This window comes from Eleginops maclovinus, chromosome 11 (genome assembly GCF_036324505.1).
Source record: "Eleginops maclovinus isolate JMC-PN-2008 ecotype Puerto Natales chromosome 11, JC_Emac_rtc_rv5, whole genome shotgun sequence".
NCBI lineage: Eukaryota > Metazoa > Chordata > Actinopteri > Perciformes > Eleginopidae > Eleginops > Eleginops maclovinus.
Window position 1 is genome coordinate 1,767,001 of NC_086359.1, and position 22,910 is coordinate 1,789,910.

Here is a 22,910-nt window from a genome sequence, read left to right on the forward strand (position 1 = left end):
ACACACACACACACACACACACACACACACACACACACACACACACACACACACACACACACAACTGTCTGAGATGAAAGACTTGTTGCTGCCATGGCAACACTGAGCCTAAATTCAAATTATAACAAGAGCATTCAGAGACGAGGAGGAGCAGGTGGGTCACATGCTCTGGGATCCTGGTTCCTAACTGAAACTTAGAGGAAACAGTCACCACCTGTTGTGTCCGCCTGTTCGGAGCTTAGAGCATCCACCAAAATATGATAATTAGGATCTAAATGAAGTGAAAATACACATGGCAACCGAGGAATGTTTTACCATTTCAGGACGTTTTGTTCTAACCCCATGCAACACATTGTGGGCACATTGAGGCAGTAGGTCCCTGTCCTAAAAAAACAAGCATCCAACTATCGGATGATTATGAGTTACCGATCAGCTGGTTGGATTTTAAAAAGCCTGTCATTACTGTTGTTATAAATACCCTCACTGCCAGAACACTAAACACAGGTCTTGTCTGCTACTTCAACCATAACGTATTAAATAGTAATCATAAGTCAAATTATGGGAGCGATCAATTTTGTGATGCTAGCTAGATAGCTAATATTCACTAGCTAGCTTGTTAGTAAGGGAGGTAACATTAGATAGTTTGACCGACACAGAGCTAACTATCGCTAGTTTGATTGTGAGATAGCTAACCTTTGCTAGCCAGCTACATAGCTAATGATATGAAGCTTAATATTTTGGTAGCTAACGTAAGCAAGCTAAGTTGTTAGATACAGTAGAAAGCCAACACTAGACGGCGTTTGAGGATAGCCTACTTTTGATAGCCAGTGTTTTAGGTAGAAGGCTAAAGTAATTAGATGGATATAGAGCTGAGGTGTGCTAGTTAGCTTGTTAGGTAGATACATGAAGCTTGCTAGTTAGCTAGATAGCAAACATGTGATAGCTATATAGCACAATGACAGCTTGATTGAGTTTTTTCTGTAGGTTAACTTGTTTTTCATATGTATATTTCAACACCGTGGACCCTTTTCTACCCTTCTGGCGGTAAGAGTTATTATAAACCGTCCATATGAGCTCGAGTATGGAGTCTGGAGACACAAAGAGACACTACAGAGCTATTAAACATTGTGTTCATTTAAGACCTTTGGCCATTTTTATGCATGCACCTTCTGAATGCTCTGAATGATACCCAACAGAATTCACTGATTACAAAGCTGGTAGTGCTAAACAGGAAGAACCAACACCAGAAGAAATAGATGACACCTGTTGACCTTTTTATAACCAGAGGCATCTTTATCCTTTCAGAATGATTAAAAACATCTGATCTGTGTCACAGGTGAGGGGAAAAATCACTCCTGATTACCCTTGTCTATTTCATCACGTGAAAGCCAGATGGATCCTTAGAGGTTCACTTAACGTTCAGCAGGAGGTGCGCTATGAGGGGAGGGAGAGCTTCGTCACCTGCCATACTCCAACGTGAGACTGAAACTAATTAATGCAGCATATGTGCCTCGTTTGAAGAGAGCAAGCCTCAAAATACAAACACATCCATCTCTTCTCGTTGCCTACATGAAAGACCTATACATCCTTTAGAAATGGTTCCTATAGTGGCACTGACTACACTAATGGACCCCCCATAACGTATTCAGAACATTATCACATGGTTTGTTACTTAAAATCATGGGCTGAAGTTACATTTGTTTCCAGGAACAAGTTGGCTTCGCTGGCTTTCTTCTCTGTATGTTAATAACGCATTACAAGTAGGAGGAAACTGACTCATAACAAAAGTGCAAACACCTACATCAATATCACAAATTTAGCCACTATTATTTTGTTTTCCAGTGAAACCATCTTCTTTTTATACTTGAAAAATATCTAAATGAATGACAACAGGGGCGGGATATGATTAGTTAAAGAGCCTCTTTTATGTAATTTAAAGTAAATGTAAAAGATTATAAGGAAGTATTTCAGGAGGGAACGAAAATACTCAAGTAATGTACAACTACTTCAATATTTTGTGTAAATTTAAGGACAGGAGTTTGTTAAAACACCTCACCATGTTCCATGACATGGGACAGTCTACAAGAAGAAACAACAAGTATTTTGTTTACTTCATAAGTTATGTAAGATGAATTGCTGCAAATATTCTGTATTATTATTACTAAAAGTGATAAAATACCTAAAGCAGAACTAGCTCAACAGTACCTGAGTAAATGTACTCAGTTACTTCGCCCTTTACCTCCAAATGTGACAGTTTTAGATTAAAGAGAAAGGTCCTGCTGTGAGCAGAGTGGCCATTATCCCACTGCTTCCCTCTCCACGGTTATCCCTCTCAATTATCCCGCTACCTTCACACGCCGCTGACAGACGTGTTGGCAGGTGTGTCCTTTCCAAGACGCACTCACCTCTCCGCATGGGAAATTAGTCAGTGCAGGTAGCCATCAGCTAAAGCAGCTGACATCCTCCTGCAGCATGCGCTTTCATTAAGAGTGAGGAGGTGGAAGTGAGAGGAAGAAGAACTAAAGCTGAACAACCAACACCAAAGCGCTAACTCTGAAACTACAGATGGTCAATTTACCTCATAACATTGTGATGAAGAAGCGAAGCTAAGTCCTGATTTTTAGATTGATGCAGGAATCAGTCCTTAAACCTTGAAATGACTCACCATTTCTTCAACTTTGATATTTCTGTTCTTATACATGAAATACTTCAGTAAATAGCCTACCACCCTGGGGAATTTAAAAACAGTGTCTAAATGAGACGACTAAACGTCATCATGTCCAACATTAGCCACCTTTAGCTTAGCGGTGGTGACCTGAAGTCATGTGACCGTGCTGTAGTTCCTTTATAGCCCAACATTAGCCTCCTTTAGCTTAGCGGTGGTGACGTGAAGTCATGTGACCGTGCTGTAGTTCCTCTATAGCCCAACATTAGCTGCCTTTAGCTTAGCGGTGGTGACGTGAGGTCATGTGACCGTGCTGTAGTTCCTTTATAGCCCAACATTAGCCGCCTTTAGCTTAGCGGTGGTGACGTGAAGTCATGTGACCGTGCTGTAGTTCCTTTATAGCCCAACATTAGCTTTTAACTTCAAAAATCAAAGAGTGGTGTTAAAATGTGGAGATTATCCTACTGAAAAAAACCTCTAAGTATCATAAATGTGTGTTTGCCAAAAGCCAATGGAAAAATCCCATTGGCTTTTTGCTGAAGGAACCAAGGATATGCTAAAGATACGTTTTTCTTAATAAACAAAGTTTCACTCTTAAAGTTATTTCTATCAAACTACAAATGCTTCTGTTCAACAGTCAATCCTTTTATTAGATCTTCGATTAAAAGTTGAACTTCAGACTCGGACTGATAGGAAAGTATATAATAGAATCCTCACTATTTTTAATTTGTGTGTAATTTTGTTTTTAGTTCCTTGACATCGAAAATACCAAGTGCTCAAGTGTGCTTGTTCAAGGAGGTATTCCTGCTCGGATAAAGACTGTTTTTCTTGTGAGTAGAAAGGATTTGTAATCTAGGTGTTTGTTCTCTGCTTCATTCTTTGAGTCGGTACAGCTTCAGCTCATTATGCTGTTTCTACACAAATCTGCTTCTCTAGTTTTTGTTTCAAATGAGCGCCTTAAACTCTGAAATCTCTATAGCTTCAGAGAGCCAGAAGTGCAGTGGTGTTTATCCACATGCATAACAAAATCAGAAAGTGGTGCAGGGATGGCGTAGCTTTAGGGAGTTATCATGGTAAGGGTTCCTTCGACTAAAAGCCAATGGGATTTCTTCATAAACAGGTAAATAAGTCGTAAGCGGAGAGTCTTTCTAAATGAAATTCTTCTTTAAAAATGGTCTCCCATTCTTACATGTTTCTGCACCGTTTGTTCAAAATGGTTTTGTCCTTTCCTTTTCAAACATTTGAATGTCCCTTTTATCGGAGACTTTCCTGAACTTGTGTGAATAGTCTTCTAAAAACGGTTTTTACACCATATTTATTTGTAAAGCCCGCAACAAATACTGTTTTCTTTTATCTTTTAAATCGGAGTTTAGGACTTGTCGGATTCTTTTTCGCAGTTTTTATAGAGGACTTGGATTTTGCTGTACAACATTTAAATTCCCATAGCAATTGACTCGCCCCAAAAAAAGAAAGTGTCATTATTGGAGAGCCTGTTCAGAATTTAAGTCAGGTTTTGTTCTCCTTTGAATAGCCTATTATTTCTTAGAAGAATGTTCTCCTAGTCTTGAATTTTTCTGCACTATATTAGTTTTCTACCCCAAATAGTTTTATCATTTTCTTTTAAACATAATTACAGATTTCTTGGCTGTCTTTGTGAAGCACTTGGTAAGTCGGACATACTCTTCTGATGTTCAGGTCTATATTTTGTACCTTTATACTATCACATGTCTCCATGCTTTAATGCTCAGACAGCTCTTTATGTTTCTCATACTGCCTGTGCTGCAGCTCCTCTATTCACCCTCTGTCTGAAACCAGAGCCCAGTCTGCTCTGATTGGTGAGCTGGCCAACTGACTCTGTTGTGATTGGAGCAATCACATGTCCTTTGAGTTGTCTTTGAAAAAGGATTGGTTTTATACACCAAATTATTTCCCCTTTTTCCTTTTAAACATAATTAAGGACATGTCTGTTTTTATTTTGCTGTCTTTGTGAAGCAAGTTGATTTTTTAAAAGCACTCAAATTATTATTGCCATTCATCTTCTTGCCAGCCAATCCGAGCAGCTTGTCTGGAGTGTTTCAGACGAGGGTTATCAAGTACATGTTATGTTTCTGCACATCTAAGCATGTCATTAACAATAAGTAAAGAACTAAAATACAAGAATGACGGTACAAATGTGAAAATGTGTCCCTTTATTTGAATGAAACACATTAGGGGTAGGGGAGGGAATGTTGTCAGATGAAACCCACTGCAGGTAGGGCAGTGTGAATAATTGATAGGGTCTGAAGGAACTATTTTTGGGGTTTCTAGGCTTAAAATAACCCTCCGGGAATCTGTACTCGAGTGGATTTAATTGCACAGATGATGTTGGATTGTGCAGCAGCAATAAATATTTCTAATCCCAATTCTTTCTTGAGTAAAAGCCTCTAGTTAGAATGAAACCGTGAGAGGTGGAGTTTAACCGCTTATGTAAAACACTTCATTTTTTAGCCACAGCAACCTTAAACTTAACTCACCTTTAATTATAATGACTTTAGTTAATGCAACATTGAAATATCTGTTATTACACGCATGCATTATAACTTATCTGTATAAGCTGCAGCTGTGTTTCCATGGTATCAAACCTCTGAGAGGAGTGTTCCTACGGCTATCAAGCGCAACAGGCTTTACATTGATTTGATTTATAATTCTCATTCTCACCATCGTTTAGTTTATTAATTGTAAAACCCTTAAATAGAAAGATTAGTCAGGTAGGTGATTAAGTTGAATAACACTTTCTACTTCTCTACATTTCAGATGCAAATATTGTACTTTTTGCTCTCTGTCGACGTAGAGGCGATACAGAGAGCTGGAAAAAGAACGCTTTTTGATTTAGAAATTGACGGTTTCCGTGTGTTATATGCTTCATTCTACAAATAGCGAAAAAGACATCGGCTCCTCCACCTCTAGAAGTAAAAAGTAAAAGCTCCGTATTTGAATTATTGTCTCAATGCTGACCTTGAAAACATTTTTTCTTCCATACAGTAGGATCAACCTCTATAAAAAGCTGGATTTATAGTTGAATAACCGAGAAGAGAAAAAGGCACGGTGCTTTTCTGAGAGTAGTTACCCTTCAAGGAGAACGGAGCAAAGTAGTACATGTAATTCGATATGTTGTCAGCTTCTATTTCAGGCTATAATGTGCACTTTTAGGCTGTGTTTTGAGTTAAAACCAGGCACAAACATGACTTAAACTGCCGGATATTTCCACTGAAAGCCCAATTTCACATCAGCATAAGCCTTGAGGGATTACCGAGTGTTAGTTAATCATATTGAAATATTCGATACAACACCTGAACCCTTCACTAATGTTCATTCACCAAATCACGTATGCATATTAATGAAATCTCATCTCCATCAATGCACCATGAAGATCCATTCAGGCGCTGTTCTTTTGCCCTTTGCAAATATTTCATGAGTGAAATACTGTAACTGAATATCAATTATTTCCCCCTTCCTTTATTTCAAACAGAAGTAGTGGCTTATTTACACATGAAGCACACACGGCAACATTATCATTTATTTGAAGTTGTTATTTTCTGGCCACCTGCTAAATGTTAGTCTAATATTCACTCTCTTCCAGCGAGGGTTTTGATCTCTACCAAGTCCTGAGGGAAATATCTGCCGGTTTAGCAGCTAAATGTTCCACTATGTTGAGCAGCTTGTTGCTAACTGTGTGTGTTAGAAGTGTACGGAGGGGTTTTTAGAGACTTCTCAGTGAAAACAGCTTCCTTTTCCAGCCTGAAAAGACACTGAAACTCACTATAAAACCAAATTAAGCCGGAGATTCAGCTCTAACTCCCTGTAGGTGCAGGTTTTCACATTTCCTCGCTGTGTTTCAGTTCATAGTAAATTATTCTGCTTGTGATCTGCATGTCTTTTTGTTCTTTAGCCGTGATCCAGAAACAAAACCTCCGTTAATAGGCTGAATATTACCTCAATTCTCATGATACTAGTTTAAGATAACCACCTGTTTAACATGCAGTCACAGCTCGGTGCATACGATATTTTATTGAATTAAAAGGTTTATTATGATCTGTGTTGCTTGTGGTCATTGTACCTGTGGCTTTACAATTGCATTTTACTGTTCTCTCGGATCCTCTCATCTTCTTCTCTCTTCCTCCTTACTTATTAATAAATGCTGGTCATGTTTTGTGCTTTTAGGGTGCCTATCATCATCTGGCCGTGGACAACAGCTTAGAAACCTACACTAAACTATTACGAGGAGGTTATAAACGGATCCCTTTCATAACACTTCATCCTTTATAGAGATATGAAGGCTTCTCTGATTTCTGGTAAAACTCTTGGGCTGTTTACACGTCTGGCCCTTTCTTTCTTTTTGATCAAATCTGATTATCCATTGGAAGGAAACTCAAAGAAACAAGCCACCTAAAGTCATCTTCACGCAGCTTTTTATAGCAGAATAACATTTTCCTTGGTTTGTGGTAATTCAATGAGTGCCTTTGTTTATCTACATATAATAAACCTTATGGGAGGCATTCTCCTACATGTGATTGTTTTTAACTCAAGCACAAACAGGGGGGGGGGGGGGGTTAATAGGAGCATGTGTCTTATTTCACGCTGCAGAACTCTTAAATAAATCATAATGAAAGAGACGGAGGTCATTGAACATTTCCTGATGGATCCTTAATGGAAAGTTTGTGATCACGCTTCCGTGAATTTGTCCACAGAAATTAAGAAACGCCGGCCACGGAAAAAATAATGAAAAAAGAGCCTTTTTACAAATTAGACAAAATGAGAAAACGATGCGTATCGTCTTCATTCAAACTAATGAAAACGAGTAAATGAGGTCTATTTCTGCCGGCACACAGAATCATCTGATGCTGTTGATAATAATCTCTCCTGGCTTCAGAGTGGCTTTCAATCCTCTGTGGCACCTTCAGGGAAACCATGTAATTGGTTAGCTGGAGAGACTATTTGGCAAAGTGCAGTTTCAGGGAGGAGGATGAATAGATGTTTCTAAAAGACAAGGATGTTATTCTATGCTTGGGTTTATGCTGTGACTCTAGGGTTGTGGTGGAATAGGGTTTTTGCTCAGCTAGGTTCCTAGGAAAAAAGTACCTGGAAGTACAGTACAGTTTAAAGGCAAGAGGTCACCGTGCAGAAACCATAAAGGTCTGTATAAACTCTCATAGCAATCCCTCCTGCAGAAGTTGAGATGTTTCACAGGAGAAGTGCTAGAGGCAATCAAATAAAATGTCAAGGGATCACCAAAGTTGGTAGGTCCCATCCTCTGGGGCTCTTTGAAATCAATGCATCCAAGAAATAACTCAAAATGTTGAGATATTTCAGTCTGCAGCAATGTGGTTCACTGATCAATCGACAAGAACAGGTCACTTGTTCAGAAATAGGATTTAACCACGTATGCAGATGGCCATTAAACAACGGTTAGAGTCAACCTGTCTCTTTCTGCTCAGGGAGGTTGTTATAACGGTGGACTCATCATGCAGAAGTTCAGATGTTTGTTCCAGAGGCGTTATTAAAATGTCAATGGATCACCAAAGATGGTAGGTCCCACCCTCTGGGGCTCTTGGAAGTCAATGCATCCAGAGATATTTCCATCTGGACAATGACAACAGGTTACTTGGTGTAAAATGTGATTGAACAATGGTTTCAGATGTCCACTAGACAAGGGTTAGGGTGGAATAGTCTTTGCTTAGGAAGTTGCGATGACCGGGAAGTACCAAAGTACCAGCCGTGATAAGAGCTGTTCGGGTCCTATAGATGATAGGAAAGGATTTTCATTGCCTCCTTTATTATCTCCTTAAGGATGCACTGGACCATCCTTTAGGGTATTAAAGGAGAACATGGTGACCCATAGTTCCTTGCAGCGGCGACATCGGCCGTTCAAGGGAACAACCGATCATGCAAGCAACAGTATTTAATGAACCTCTTCCATCTTGTGCTGATTTGCTAAAGTGCTTTACATTTTCAACAATATCTTAAACCAAAAGGACATATATGAACGTCATCAAGTCATGTGGGGTGTCTCAAACCTTTCTTCATTATGTTTGAATGGAGATATGCACTGTGGTAGATGTGGAGGCTTCAGAAGTTGTGCAGGTATTTTGCAAAAGGAATAAATATGTGGGGTGAACAATCACACTCACTTTGGAGTATCAGGAGTGGACGGGAGGATGAGCAACCATTCCCTTTCAATTTCAACCTTGGTAATGAGGAATATCGCTCTCAATGTTGTCAACTTTGAGTTGAATACTCATATCCTAAGTCCTGATGAAGTCTCCTTACTGGGAAAAGTGGTAAGGGAAAGACATAGGACCGGATTTCTCGGGGGCAATTCGACCAAACCCTATGTGACAGAAACATCGTTGTGTCACAGTTAATGCAACCAAACCAATGTAGGCTGCTAATGTACCACATATAGCTTGGCGGGGACCTCAAAGCAAAGGTCGGGTGGATCAACAAAGGACATTTCCAAGCACAGAACTGTGTAAAAGAGAGCATGCTGCAGAGAAAAGTTTAAACACAAAGAAACCAAAAAAGACATAAAGAGGAAATTAGAGATACCAACCATGAGCTGCAGGTTCAGTGCTGGGCGCAGTGTCTGAGCACACAAGGAGAGGAGGTGTGGAACAGGAGGAACAGCATGCAAATAAAAGGAGAAATGGGGGAGGAGGGAGGGAGGGAGGGAGGGAGAAAACAAGTGACACCCATAAGCAAGCATTCGGAAGACCACAACATGACAAAAGACATAAGGCATAAGGGAAATCAAAGGGAACCAAAGGCAGCGCAGAGATAAACATAAGCACACACACACACACACACACACACACACACACACACACACACACACACACACACACACACACACACACACACACACACACACACACACACACACACACACACACACACACACACACACACACACACACACACACACACACACACACACACACACACACACACACACAGAGCACAGAGCACAGAGCACACTGGACGCTATACAGTCTGGGGGGGGGGAGATATGGAGAGGGTGTTATCATGTGATTTGGTGTGGAGAAATGACAAAGTGTGGGGAGAACATCATTGACTGGGAGAACCCCTTCACCAGTGCCTCTGCTGGGACAGCTCTTTATGTTTCCTCATACTGCCTGTGCTGCAGCACCTCTTTCACCCTCTGTCTGAAACCAGAGCCCAGTCTGCTCTGATTGGTGAGCAGCTGGCTCAGTTGTGGACCGCTTAGAGATGTCCCGCCCCTTAGCCTATCACGTACAATGTAGAAGAGTGAGTATTACACAGTGATGTGATTACGTTCTGGAAGTCAACAAAGGAGTCCAGTGGAGGCCTTTTTCAGGCAGACCACTGACATATAAACATATAGAACACACTACAGGAAAGGGGGTGACTCCGAAAGGTATAATAGGGCCCCACATGGACATGGAAGCAAAGATCCTCCAAAAAACCTCCATAGATGTTCCATCAGTGCTGCTGCATGTTCAAACTGCTTCACCAGCTCTGTCCGCAGCACAGACGGTCAGGAGGAGAGTGAAGACCGCAAGCTTTTCTGGGTCATCTTTTGAGGCTCTAACGTACACCTTGTGTTTTGAATGTTCCTCATGTAAATATTAATATGTAGGTTAGCCAGATGGAAATCTAGTGAGATAGGATGCATTGATTTATACTGATCAGAAAAAGACAAAAAGTGTGAGTGTCTAAAAGAAGTGGATTTGGGTCACATGAAGGAGTTGGCATCATGAGAATAGTGGGACATTTTAGAAATTTAGAAAAATCACTTTTTAAATCTCTACTTTTTGTCTCCCAATTTATTTTCAAACTTTAGATCGTTTTTGTTTTCAAATGTCTGACTTTCTAAATGTGTACTTTAAAAAATGTCCCACTATTTTCTATTCTAACTCCTTCTTCATGTGGCCCTAATCATCTTCTTTTAGAAATCCACACTTTTGATTTCCCAATTTTTTTAATTTCTATTTTATTTTCAAACCTCAGATTCTTTTCTCCAAATTTCGACTTTTTAGAATTTCCACACATTTCCTTAAAATCCTCCCTTTGTTCCTGAAAGATCTGACTTTTCTTCAACTTTCAGAAATGTTTTCTCAATGTCGACTTTTAAAAATGTGCAATTATTTAAATACAATTATCACTTTTTAGACCAACGAGCAAAGCAGAGATGAATCTAGACCGGGTGCAGACGGGATGTTCTCTAACGCTCCCGATGATTACTGACTACTGCTCTACAGGAACAGAGGATCAGACCTCGCTGAGACTTCATTAATTAAAATATGACTTTTAGAAAACCCTTGCTTCCAATGGAAAACATCTCTTCTAGGTGTTCCCAGTAAAGCACCAAAGAGACAAATGTTAGTCCAGTGAAAATTCATTAGAAACTGATGGAAGCAACATTCAAACATCACAGTTTCACACGCTGCCATTTCCAGAGTCTAAATGTACCTTCCTAACGTTACAAAGACTCACTGACGATGTCCTAGCATATCTGGTTGAATACTATTTAAGATACAACATATTATATAAGTATTGTAGATCTGTCCTGTTTCCTGTTTCATTTGGAAAGGTGTTCGCCCGCTGTCTCACATCACTTCTTGTCTTTGTGTGTTTTCCCGCCTGTTTTGATGGTCTGGCCTTATTGGGACCACCTGTTCCCTTTGACCACCTGCTCTCTCATTGGTTCAGACTGTAAGTCCAGATACGTATCTAGTCTCTGTCGGATAAAGGAATGCCGGTTTTTTGAATAGAAAACGAGAAATAACTCGAAGGACTTTTATTTTCTGAGGTTGAGCCTTCGTTTTTGTATATATTGTTCAGTAAAAAAGCTCGTATAACCTCAACCCTGCACAGCATAATCAAGTCATATACATCTTTCTTTTCAGGCAAAGCTAAGCTATAGGAGTATGCATACTGCAGGGACGTCATGAATGTATCTGGACTAAACGGAAATGTAATCCTACAGAAAAGTGTACAAGTAACAAGACTTTGGGATTCAGAGAAATGACCTCAAAGGTCTTGGAAACGAGGAAAAACATTCCAAGAAACACGTTTAAAACTATTCACACCATCCCCTGTTCTGTTCCTCACATAAAAGTTAGTTTTGCATGCCTCAAAATATATCCTGTTTGTATATCAGAAGCCCTTTCATTGGTAAACGTGCGTTCAGTGGTCTCAAATTGTAAAACAAAGCCTGAGTCACCGTGGCCTGTAAGGCTCTCTACACTGGGGGTGGGGGGGGGGGGGGGGGAGTCAGCCATGTGGGACCATCCAATATGTCTGCCGCTGAGTGATTGCCTGTCCATTTTTAAACAGCTTTCTCCTCGTCCTCCATCTCTGGCTCCACAGTTCAACAGTGTCCTCGCTGACATTCACAGACGCATCGACTCCATAACCAGTCGCCACGCTTCCCATGAGCCCTTTGGTGACCCGCTGCGACGTGACATCCAGCCCGACGTGCAGAGATAACTGCGTGCCAATCATAATTGTATTGGCAGAAATGGATTAGCAGGATCCCCCGCCGAGCTAAAAAGCCAACAGGCTGCTGGGATTCCCCGCTGGCAACTAGATTACTTTTTTGTTGGATCCACTTTCCAGCACCGGCCGTCCGTACTTCAGCTTTAGTTTGTCATTTCCTACGTTTCCCAGAGAGCCCCCAACGAGCGGAGTTGATGGAGAACTGATATCTCTCTTCCACTTCAACAATAGACTTATCTCTGCAGCAACTGGTGGCTTATTATTCTGGATTTTGCCATTTAAGTTTGAGACTGAAGCAAACAAACACCAAAGACTCTTATGTCTTCAACATGAGATGTGGTGTTTGTTAGTTGTGTCGTAGGGATGTAAATATCTGCTAGCCTTTTCCACCATAAACTAACAAACAAACTGTACTTATACAGCTCTTTATCAGGTCTTTACGACCCCTCAAAGCTTTACATACTACGAGTCGTTCACCCGTTCACACCTCATTCATGCAGAGCAGCACCACTTGCTCTAGGGAGGCTAACACTCACACACTCACACACACACACACTCACACTCACACACCGTTGGCCATCGGGAGCAACACAGGGTTCAGTGTCTCACCCAAGGATTCGTCCACATGTTGACTGAACGAGCAATGTTTATTGTCGTTTACAAATCAATCGTGATGCGAGCCTGCAGTTCCTTACTCTGGGATAAAGTTGCATGTTGATTCTGAATTGGAGAATAATTAGAGCTGAAATGAACGAAGCTTTCTTGATAAAATAGATGAAGATAAAGTTCTTACAGGCCTCCCATAAGTGTTTGGCTGAATAGGGACACAAGTGCCGATGAACCAAGTCCCTTTATATCAAATAAAAATGGGAAATGGCTCAAGGGTTTTTTATTTTGGTTGGATTTGACTTTTTATCAACACAACAGATAGTCAAAACAGTGTTGAAGGTGGGGGGGAGGAGTTAGATGCTTGATTCTTACAGGGACAGCAGAGCATTTGTACTTACTTCAGTTAAAAGGCCCACAGGAACAAGAAACATGGGACATTTGAAACAGACGGATAACAAAGTGACTGTTAATGAAAAACTATGAATACATCCACATTTTAGGATCTGGTCAGTAAGATAATCTGCATTCTTTTATTAATGAAAATAGCATTTTTAGGCATTTCCACAAGTCACTTCTTCTGCGTAAGAGCCACGTGTCGGAGCTCTAATAGATTTTTTAAAGTGCTCTATTCTGTCTCTCTAATGGGTAACTGATAAAGAAAGAAATAGAACCCAACCCGCTCTGATAGATTCACTTGGCGGTGTGCACGCTGCGGGTAAATGAAATCAACTGGCAGAGCGTAATATGGCCATATGAATCTGCTGCCTGAAAATCTATACACACAGTAATGACGGAGAGCCCCTGATGGTCCAAAGCAAAGAGAGGACATCTGGCACGAAGGGAAAGTGTTTTGTTTTTAAAATGCTGGCACTGAACACCAGAGGTCTGCTTTATCAGGTGGAGAGCAGAGTATCTTATTGGTGGTGATTGGCTTTAGCTTGAAGGAAACAAAAATAGCAATTACATTTGAGTAAATAGTCCAATCGGGACTATCATTATCTATAATTGCGGCGGCCTTCTGACACATTCTGCTCATCCTCAGGTTCATGGTTGTTCTTTGTGTCTCTACTGTGACATGCCTCCATAATTCAATGTTCAAAAAACTCTTATTTCTCTTGTCAACCACTTACTGATATACACCTGAACATCAGCAGGAGAGGACTCTTTAAAGTAGAGACACTACATACTGATATACACCTGAACATCAGCAGGAGAGGACTCTTTAAAGTAGAGACACTACATACTGATATACACCTGAACATCAGCAGGAGAGGACTCTTTAAAGTAGAGACACTACATACTGATATACACCTGAACATCAGCAGGAGAGGACTCTTTAAAGTAGAGACTCTACATACTGATATACACCTGAACATCAGCAGGAGAGGACTCTTTAAAGTAGAGACACTACATACTGATATACACCTGAACATCAGCAGGAGAGGACTCTTTAAAGTAGAGACACTACATACTGATATACACCTGAACATCAGCAGGAGAGGACTCTTTAAAGTAGAGACACTACATACTGATATACACCTGAACATCAGCAGGAGAGGACTCTTTAAAGTAGAGACACTACACACTGATATACACCTGAACATCAGCAGGAGAGGACTCTTTAAAGTAGAGACACTACATACTGATATACACCTGAACATCAGCAGGAGAGGACTCTTTAAAGTAGAGACATTACATGCTGATATACACCTGAACATCAGCAGGAGAGGACTCTTTAAAGTAAGGACACTACATACTGATATACACCTGAACATCAGCAGGAGAGGACTCTTTAAAGTAGAGACACTACATACTGATATACACCTGAACATCAGCAGGAGAGGACTCTTTAAAGTAGAGACTCTACATACTGATATACACCTGAACATCAGCAGGAGAGGACTCTTTAAAGTAGAGACTCTACATACTGATATACACCTGAACATCAGCAGGAGAGGACTCTTTAAAGTAGAGACTCTACATACTGATATACACCTGAACATCAGCAGGAGAGGACTCTTTAAAGTAGAGACTCTACATACTGATATACACCTGAACATTAGCAGGAGAGGACTCTTTAAAGTAGAGACTCTACATACTGATATACACCTGAACATCAGCAGGAGAGGACTCTTTAAAGTAGAGACTCTACATACTGATATACACCTGAACATCAGCAGGAGAGGACTCTTTAAAGTAGAGACAGGATACAGGTGAAAAGTTTGTGATTTCTTTGCTTATCAACACACCTCTTCTTGCATTCTTCTTCTTTTCCAAATAATGTGTGAATAATGTCCAGCATTATATTTTACCTTTGTAGTGAATGTTATTCTCCACAGGCGCATTATCGGCAGAGCGTGAATCAGCCGGGATAACGAGGCCTGAGGCGTAGCAGCCATCAATCAGCCCGCATAGATACGTATTCTCTTTAATGCAATCCGATGTGATAATCAAGCACAATGCTGGTGATTTCTGCGGACTCGTGAGATTTGTTCCGATTGAGCGGTCCGTCAGAGATGCTTTGATTGCTTCTGGAGCTCCGGCTGATTTCTGACTCCAGGCATAAAGTGATGTTTTCTATCTGCGCCCCTTTGGAGAATTACACTCACAATAGTTCTGTTTCTGAAGGAGCAAGATAAAATGTGCTTGTTTCAAAAGAGGGCCCTAATTTTCAAGTGTTATTGTTCTTCCCCACTGCCCCCTCCTCTTCCCTAAAACCCACCTAGAGGAGGATCTTTATAATTGACTTTGTGGATGAGGGATGAGCTTCATAGAAAAGGCAATTCTTGTTCCTGCAGTCATTAAATGTTTTAAAACAACCGCAGCATCCATGGTTCATCATCTACGTGCTTCTATTTGACTGCTTTAAAGGGGTCCTGTATGCAAATTCTCACATGTCATATCAGTATGTAGAGTCTCCACTTTAAAGAGTCCTCTCCTGCTGATGTTCAGGTGTATATCAGTATGTAGAGTCTCTACTTTAAAGAGTCCTCTCCTGCTGATGTTCAGGTGTATATCAGTATGTAGTGTCTCTACTTTAAAGAGTCCTCTCCTGCTGATGTTCAGGTGTATATCAGTATGTAGTGTCTCTACTTTAAAGAGTCCTCTCCTGCTGATGTTCAGGTGTATATCAGTGTGTAGTGTCTCTACTTTAAAGAGTCCTCTCCTGCTGATGTTCAGGTGTATATCAGTATGTAGCGTCTCTACTTTAAAGAGTCCTCTCCTGCTGATGTTCAGGTGTATATCAGTATGTAGAGTCTCTACTTTAAAGAGTCCTCTCCTGCTGATGTTCAGGTGTATATCAGTATGTAGAGTCTCTACTTTAAAGAGTCCTCTCCTGCTGATGTTCAGGTGTATATCAGTATGTAGCGTCTCTACTTTAAAGAGTCCTCTCCTACTGATGTTCAGGTGTATATCAGTATGTAGAGTCTCTACTTTAAAGAGTCCTCTCCTGCTGATGTTCAGGTGTATATCAGTATGTAGTGTCTCTTTATGTTTCTCATACTGCCTGTGCTGCAGCACCTCTTTTCACCCTCTGTCTGAAACCAGAGCCCAGTCTGCTCTGATTGGTTAGCTGGCCGGCTCTGTTATGATTGGTCAACCGCTTAGAGATATCCCGCCCCTTAGCCTATCACGTACAATGTGTTGGAGCGCTAGCCAGTAGAAATGTGAGTGTTCCATAGTGATGTCACTATGTTCCGTTAGTAAACAAAGGAGTCCAATGGAGGCGTTTCAGGCAGATGTGGGGGAGGGAAACTCCCTCAGACGGGAAGACAGAGATTTTCACCTCTGAGGACCATTTACACGCACTAAAACCTACCTTACACACGACAGGAAAGGGAACCCCCCCTCCCAAAAACACAACAGGGCCTCTTTAATGTACCAATCAATTAACACCGGCTTTTACTGTATTTGAGAAAGAACCGTCTGTCCAACTTAAAAAGTGAATAGCATTTCAAATAATTCAGAATTAAACAAAGCTGCATTAAACAAATTAACCCTAGAACCCATTGATCATGAGCGGCACTGTGGAATGAACATGAAGAAGTATGAGGTGGTAGAGGGTTTTGTGTTAGGTAGACACACACAAACACACACACACACACACACAGACAAAAAGCGGTTGTGTGAGGGGGATACTGTACCTTGGTTGGCCTCGGGGAGGGAGATGGTGGAGGTGATGGTGGTGGTGGAGGTGGTGGCGGTGGTGGGTTTAGGGGTAGTAGTGGGAGCATCTGGATGAGAGGACACACACACGACAAACACAAGGGGGGGGGGGGGGAGAGATGAGTAAAAAAAGCCAAGACGATAAAGTAAAGTCACTGTGAGGCGACGCTATCTGCCTGATGTACGACCAGCAGCGCAGAGTGTGTGTGTGTGTGTGTGTGATTTAAAGGGTGGCTGCAGGCCTTTTGATGAATTGGTGACAGCAGTGCATTAAATATTGTACATACTGCGACACATCATCTGCTCTTACAGGCGTCTGTGTGCTCACTGTTGCACAGACAGATTCATATATATTTTGGAATTCATTGCTGTTCATATTTGCATAAACATCGTTTGGCATTATTCTATTTTTGACATTTTAATATATTCTGTTACTTTCTTTTTCCCCCTCCATATTAATCGTTGTGCTCCCTGCAACTTTTATTTGTATTATTTATTAATATAAAACATGACTCGAATCATAATACTACAAATTAAAATAATGAGATCACAAGTGATATTATTATTATACAGAAATATTATATTATAGTTCATATAACTCAATAATAATACCATATAAATGACAACAATGCTAATACTGTTTAACCAAATGATTTATATGAACAATTAATTAAACAATAATAATAATAATATTTATATTAATATTATTACTAAATTATTAATATAAATAAATTAATAATAATAATAAAAATAATAATAATAATAATAATAATAATAATAATAATAATAATAATAATAATAATAATAATAATAATAATGATAATAATAATAATAATAATAATGATAATAATAATAATGATAATAATAATGATAATAATAATAATAATAACAATATCTTGCAAATTGTTATCAGAAGTAATCTTTTCAGATCCTATGAGCAACACGAGCTGCTGTTGTTCATTGTTGTGCTGTTTTGGAAGAACAAATGTGTGTGTGCATTATTAATTTTTCCAAGGAGAAAACTTGGTGACAATAAAACAAAAACTGGATGTATAAACCTAAAACATAACAACAATAAATGGGGGAGCACAACCACAGAGGGAGGGAGAAATAAGAAATGAAAACAGCCCTAACGCAGGGTACAGAATTTGACCAGAAACTATTCCTCCTCCCACGGCTTCTCCTTTTATACTTCATTATCCGGGTGAGACTCCCCACCCTGACAATGTCCAGAGGGAGATATCAAAAGTGACATTTCCCTTGTTGAAGTGGCAGCTGCACTGATATGAAGCCGCGGGCAGTGCTGATGCTTAAACACCTCCCATGCTGCTCTGATTGCCGGGGAAGGGACTGAAAAAGCATTATTAAAGGTGCTGGAAAAATAAGTAATGGCGGGCTGTTGATAAGGAGGAAGGACAGGCCACACTTTAGAGACGTAAGGTGCTATAGGAAGGAAAGGAAGGGGAGGGAAGAGGAGGCAGATGAGGTTAACTGTTAGCAGCAGTGTGGAAGTAAAGGGAACTGGTTGGCTCTGTTGTGATTGGTCAGCCGCTTAGAGATGTCCCGCCCCTTAGCCTATCAAGTACAATGTGTTGGAGGGATAGCCAATAGTGGCACCAGTGCTCCATAATGATGTTTCGGAAGCGCTTCTATTGGCAATCGCTCCAAATCATAGGCTGTGATTGATAGGCTAAGGGGCGGGACATCTCTAAGCGGTTGACCAATCACAACAGAACCGTCCAGCTAACGTCTGGTTTCGGACAGAGGGGGAAAAGAGGTGACGCAGCACAGGCAGTATGAGAGAAATAACGAGACATGTCAGAGTGGAAGTGAAAGTTGAGTGACTAAGATGTTCTATATGATGACTGAAAGTACTCTGTAGATTCTGTATTTAGTTCAACTGAAAGGAGTTAAACTGAAAATGCATTTCATCCCAAACCCACATTTACAAAAGACCCAACAAGTTTTCTTGACGCTTGTCTAAGCAAGAGGTCTTCCGAAAGGGTGCGCAGGTTGTTTATCGTTTGGGAAGCAGTCTTCCCTGAGGGCAGAAGTTGCTGCACAAATCTGTTCATAATTGTTATTTTAGAAATCTATTTCATGTGCTCCAGTTCACGTTATTCAGAAACAAGGCAGAGAGGTCCTCAGAACTCCGCCTGAAGCACATTTTAAAATGCTAATGAAGGCCTTCAGGTGATCTGGATCAGTTTTTAAACTCTGAAATGTTTTTAATCTAACAACAATCCAATTCTTTCAGAGATAACCTTGACAAAACACAAGGCGGTACAGCGAAAGTAGAGAGCGAGAGCAGACATGGGGGGGAGGACTGATCCGTTGGTATGGGGGGCTGGCATGAAGCTGGACACAGCATTTGAGGCGGGACCACGTTGAATCCTGTGGTGCAACAAGCCAAACATGGCCAATTTAGAACACAAATACCTGGATCATCCCTCGATTTTTGGGCGGTCTTCCACATCTACAGGGACCAAGTGCAACTCTGATTTCCTTCAAGAGGGGAGAGAGACTCCCTCTGGTGGCATTTTAGCCTCTGCAGACCATTTACATGCACTAAAACCTATAAAACACACCACAGTAAAGGGAACACACCAAAAAGCAGCATAGATCCTCTTTAAGTAAAATAGGATAATAATGAATTCTGCTGAAACACAGATGGCCGGTGCTCCACTGGCTTCACACACACTTTAGAGCTTCAGAACTCCAGCGAGGGGTGGTGCTGTCTAATTGGTTTCATCTCTTCACGAACTGCGAAGGTCCAGCAGATGTTTGGGATCATCAGTGACAACAACTCATTAAAAAGTTAGCAGTATAAAACGATCCGGCTGTATGCTTAATCTTCCTCTCCCAGTGCAGGGTATCAAAGAACACGGAGCTTACTGACTTTCAGCTGTGGCAGGCAGAGTGTGTATTCCTCCCGCTGAGTCACCAGGCCGGGCTTCTCTCTGATGAGGATTATGAATCAGCATTTCTGCTCTGAGTGAACGGAGCAGGACTGCATGAAGCGCCGACTCACAGCCTCGATATCGACTGAGTTAAGAGAAGAACTACTAAAACCTGCAGGTAATTGCACCAAACATTAATATACCTGAACAATAACTACCTCGCTTCTGATTCACGAAATGAGCGATGACCTAAGGCACCGAAAAACCAAGAAAATGTGCTTTCTCATTCCACCACTGCCTCCAATATGACCCATTGTATTGTGACTTATTTTACATTATATATTCTTAATTTTCACATTTAACACTCAGGATTATTGTTCTACAGATGAAGTTCACTCATTAGGACATGGGAACGGTCTTTGGTTTGTCAAATAGATATGTATGTGTAAATGTGAAGAGGAAAACAAGCTAAAATGAGCAAGATTTCTTCACAGAAAATACCCATTTTGGACAGAAATACAGTATTCATTGAGGTCATTCATTCGGTGTATACCTGCCAGTGGTAGTTTGAGTGCAATCGAATCCAAACAATGTGAGATAACAAGCCGCTACGACATAATGCTTTCTTACAGAAATGCTAAATCCCTCTGCAGTCAGAAATTGAGGCACGGCAGAGACACCCAAAGTGTTTAAAATTCACCAGACGGAGGTCGAATTCAAAACTTGCAAATTTGTTTTGAGAGTGATAAATTACTTTTCCTCCTCAAAACATTTTACACCAGCAATTTCTCTTCCACTCAAGAGCAATTTCAGCAAACTAAGAGCACTCGCAGCTTTGTATGAGATGTTTTGGGACACTTTGCACCTCCTGGAAGAAAATGCCGGTTGCCATTTAAGGAGCTAACTTGTGGAGAGAGTCCCCTGTGATTTAATGGAGAAGAAGTGTAAAGTAAGTACTGAGAGCTAGAGGGTCACTGAGCGTGCTGCCGCTGTGCAATAACGCCGGCGCTGGTAGAGGAGCAAGGGGGGGGGGGGGGGGGGGGGGGATAGAGTCAGCCTGTAAACAACTTAAAAAACCCCTCGCTGCTGGGTCTCACTTGGAAACACTTGAACATGTTTGTGTTTTCTCACCCCGTGAAGTGAGAGGCAGGGAGAGGACTGTGAGCCGTGTGAGTGTCAGACTGACTCTCCATCACGTCTACAGGTACACAACACGGCTGACTGAAATACTCCACTCTGATTGGTCAATTTGGACATTCCGGAGTTCTGCTATTTTTCGCTAGTAGACCGTTGCCAAGGAAACAGACCGTTGCTATGGAGGATCAAGGGACCGTGTGCAGTCATATCAATCCGCAGAAAGAAGTCCGGTCGATTTAAAGTCAGGATATTATTATATTTTGGAAAAATAAAACACGTCAAAATAGACAATCTGAATTATGAGAACTTTTTTATACTTTGTTAATTATATTTGTGTATCTAAGTTACACTTTGACCTACGGACTCTGGAGTATTTGAATTTGGGAGCCAACATTGTACTCTTTAGAGGCAGTGATGGGCTTTTATGAAGTACGTTGTACTCGAGCACAACTTTAAGGTAGTTGAACTTTGAAGTATTTTTATTTTATGCTGCTTCAAAATTCTACTTAACAACATTTTGGAAGCGAATTTTGAACATTTTAGCCAAACTATATAGTACATGTATTTATCTGACAGCCTATACAAATAAACATCAGCATATAGTTATAGGTTATACAATCATATCATACCTGCTTCTGAATAATAAACCATGTATTAATATGCATGATTTAAGAGTTTGACAATGGAGTGACTTTGTTTATTTGAACCATTTTTACCCTTAAAGTTGTGTAATTAGCAAATGGATTGATTAGACAGCACACAGTTACCTCTTATTGAGGTCATAGTTTAGTACTTTTACTAAAGCTTGAATGCTTCACTTTTACTTGTAAGATAGTTTATTTTAGTATCTCTTCTTTTCTTTATGTAATGTCTCTTCCTCCTCTGGTCTGCATACACGCCCTCCTGCCTGCTTCTGTCTCGGTAAATATTCAGAGGTGGTCATGGGGAGGCAGGAGGTGGCATGTATTTGTGTGTGTGTGTGTGTGTGTGTTACATAACGTGCGTATGAGCTTCTGACAGCTCAGCCACAACATCCCTTCTTCCCATTAGCGAGCCGGAGGTCGGGCCTGATTTGCTGCTGAATTACAGTCCACATTAGTGGTGTGGGAGTCATGGACACATCAAAGTCATCAAAAGACTTTCTGTAAAAGGATGCAGGCCTTCTGTGCTTCTAATGGCTGTGTGTGTGTGTGTGTGTGTGTGTGTGTGTGTGTGTGTGTGTGTGTAATTGGTGCAAGGCTTTTAGTTGCCCACGTGTTGCATTACCGTGTTCATCTTTGTGTTTCTCTCCCTGTGGGGAGGTATGTGGGTGGTGCAGAGAGAGGGGCGACTTGCAGCCCTCGCCGTGGGATTTTGTTGTTTAGGCCCGAGGAGAAGGGCTCACAAAAAGCCGCTACAATTACCTTCAAAATTCACACGTGCACAGTTGTGGATAATGGCTCGCAGAAACGTGAGCAACACCGGGGAGCTTCATTTGCATATAAACACACACTTAAACACAGACACACACACACACACACACACCCTAGCAATGACATCAAACTTAAACTATCAAAAAATACTAAACACTTCAGAGAGAAAAGTTGATTTAGTTAAAGAAAAATGTCCAGATGTTTTTTTTGATGATCTATTTACAATAATCTAATTTTAGAACAAAAAATCCTTTATTTTTAAATCTTTAAATATTGTTTTGTTCTTTATCAGCGATTTTGAAATATCTTAAATTTAAAAAATGTTATTTATTTTTATATATGAAAATATATAACATTTAGAAACAAAAATCACAAACTTTAAAACATTTTTTGTACAATTTCTCTACTTTTTCAACTATATTAATATTTGAAATGGTCCCCAAATTTTTTCTAAAAGTACCTTTTTCATATTTAAAGACTGGATTTTTTAATAAAAACTTT

General features: G+C 40.5%; 1 protein-coding gene across 5 annotated transcripts in view; it reads right to left on the reverse strand.

Annotated features, from left to right (window-relative positions):
• The window catches only part of cadm1a (cell adhesion molecule 1a), a 340,935-nt gene that overhangs the window by 17,359 nt on the left and 300,666 nt on the right, over positions 1-22,910 (reverse strand). For 2 of the 5 annotated variants that reach the window (XM_063895860.1, XM_063895861.1), the window contains 2 exons: positions 16,939-17,028; positions 9,255-9,287 (listed from right to left, as the gene is read on the reverse strand). The exons of 1 other annotated variant lie outside the window; for it this stretch is intronic. In XM_063895860.1, the coding sequence (XP_063751930.1) occupies positions 9,255-9,287; positions 16,939-17,028 (123 nt within the window). The remainder of the gene's footprint in view (positions 1-9,254; positions 9,288-16,938; positions 17,029-22,910) is intronic. 2 more of the 5 variants (XM_063895863.1, XM_063895862.1) reach the window with 2 other exon arrangements.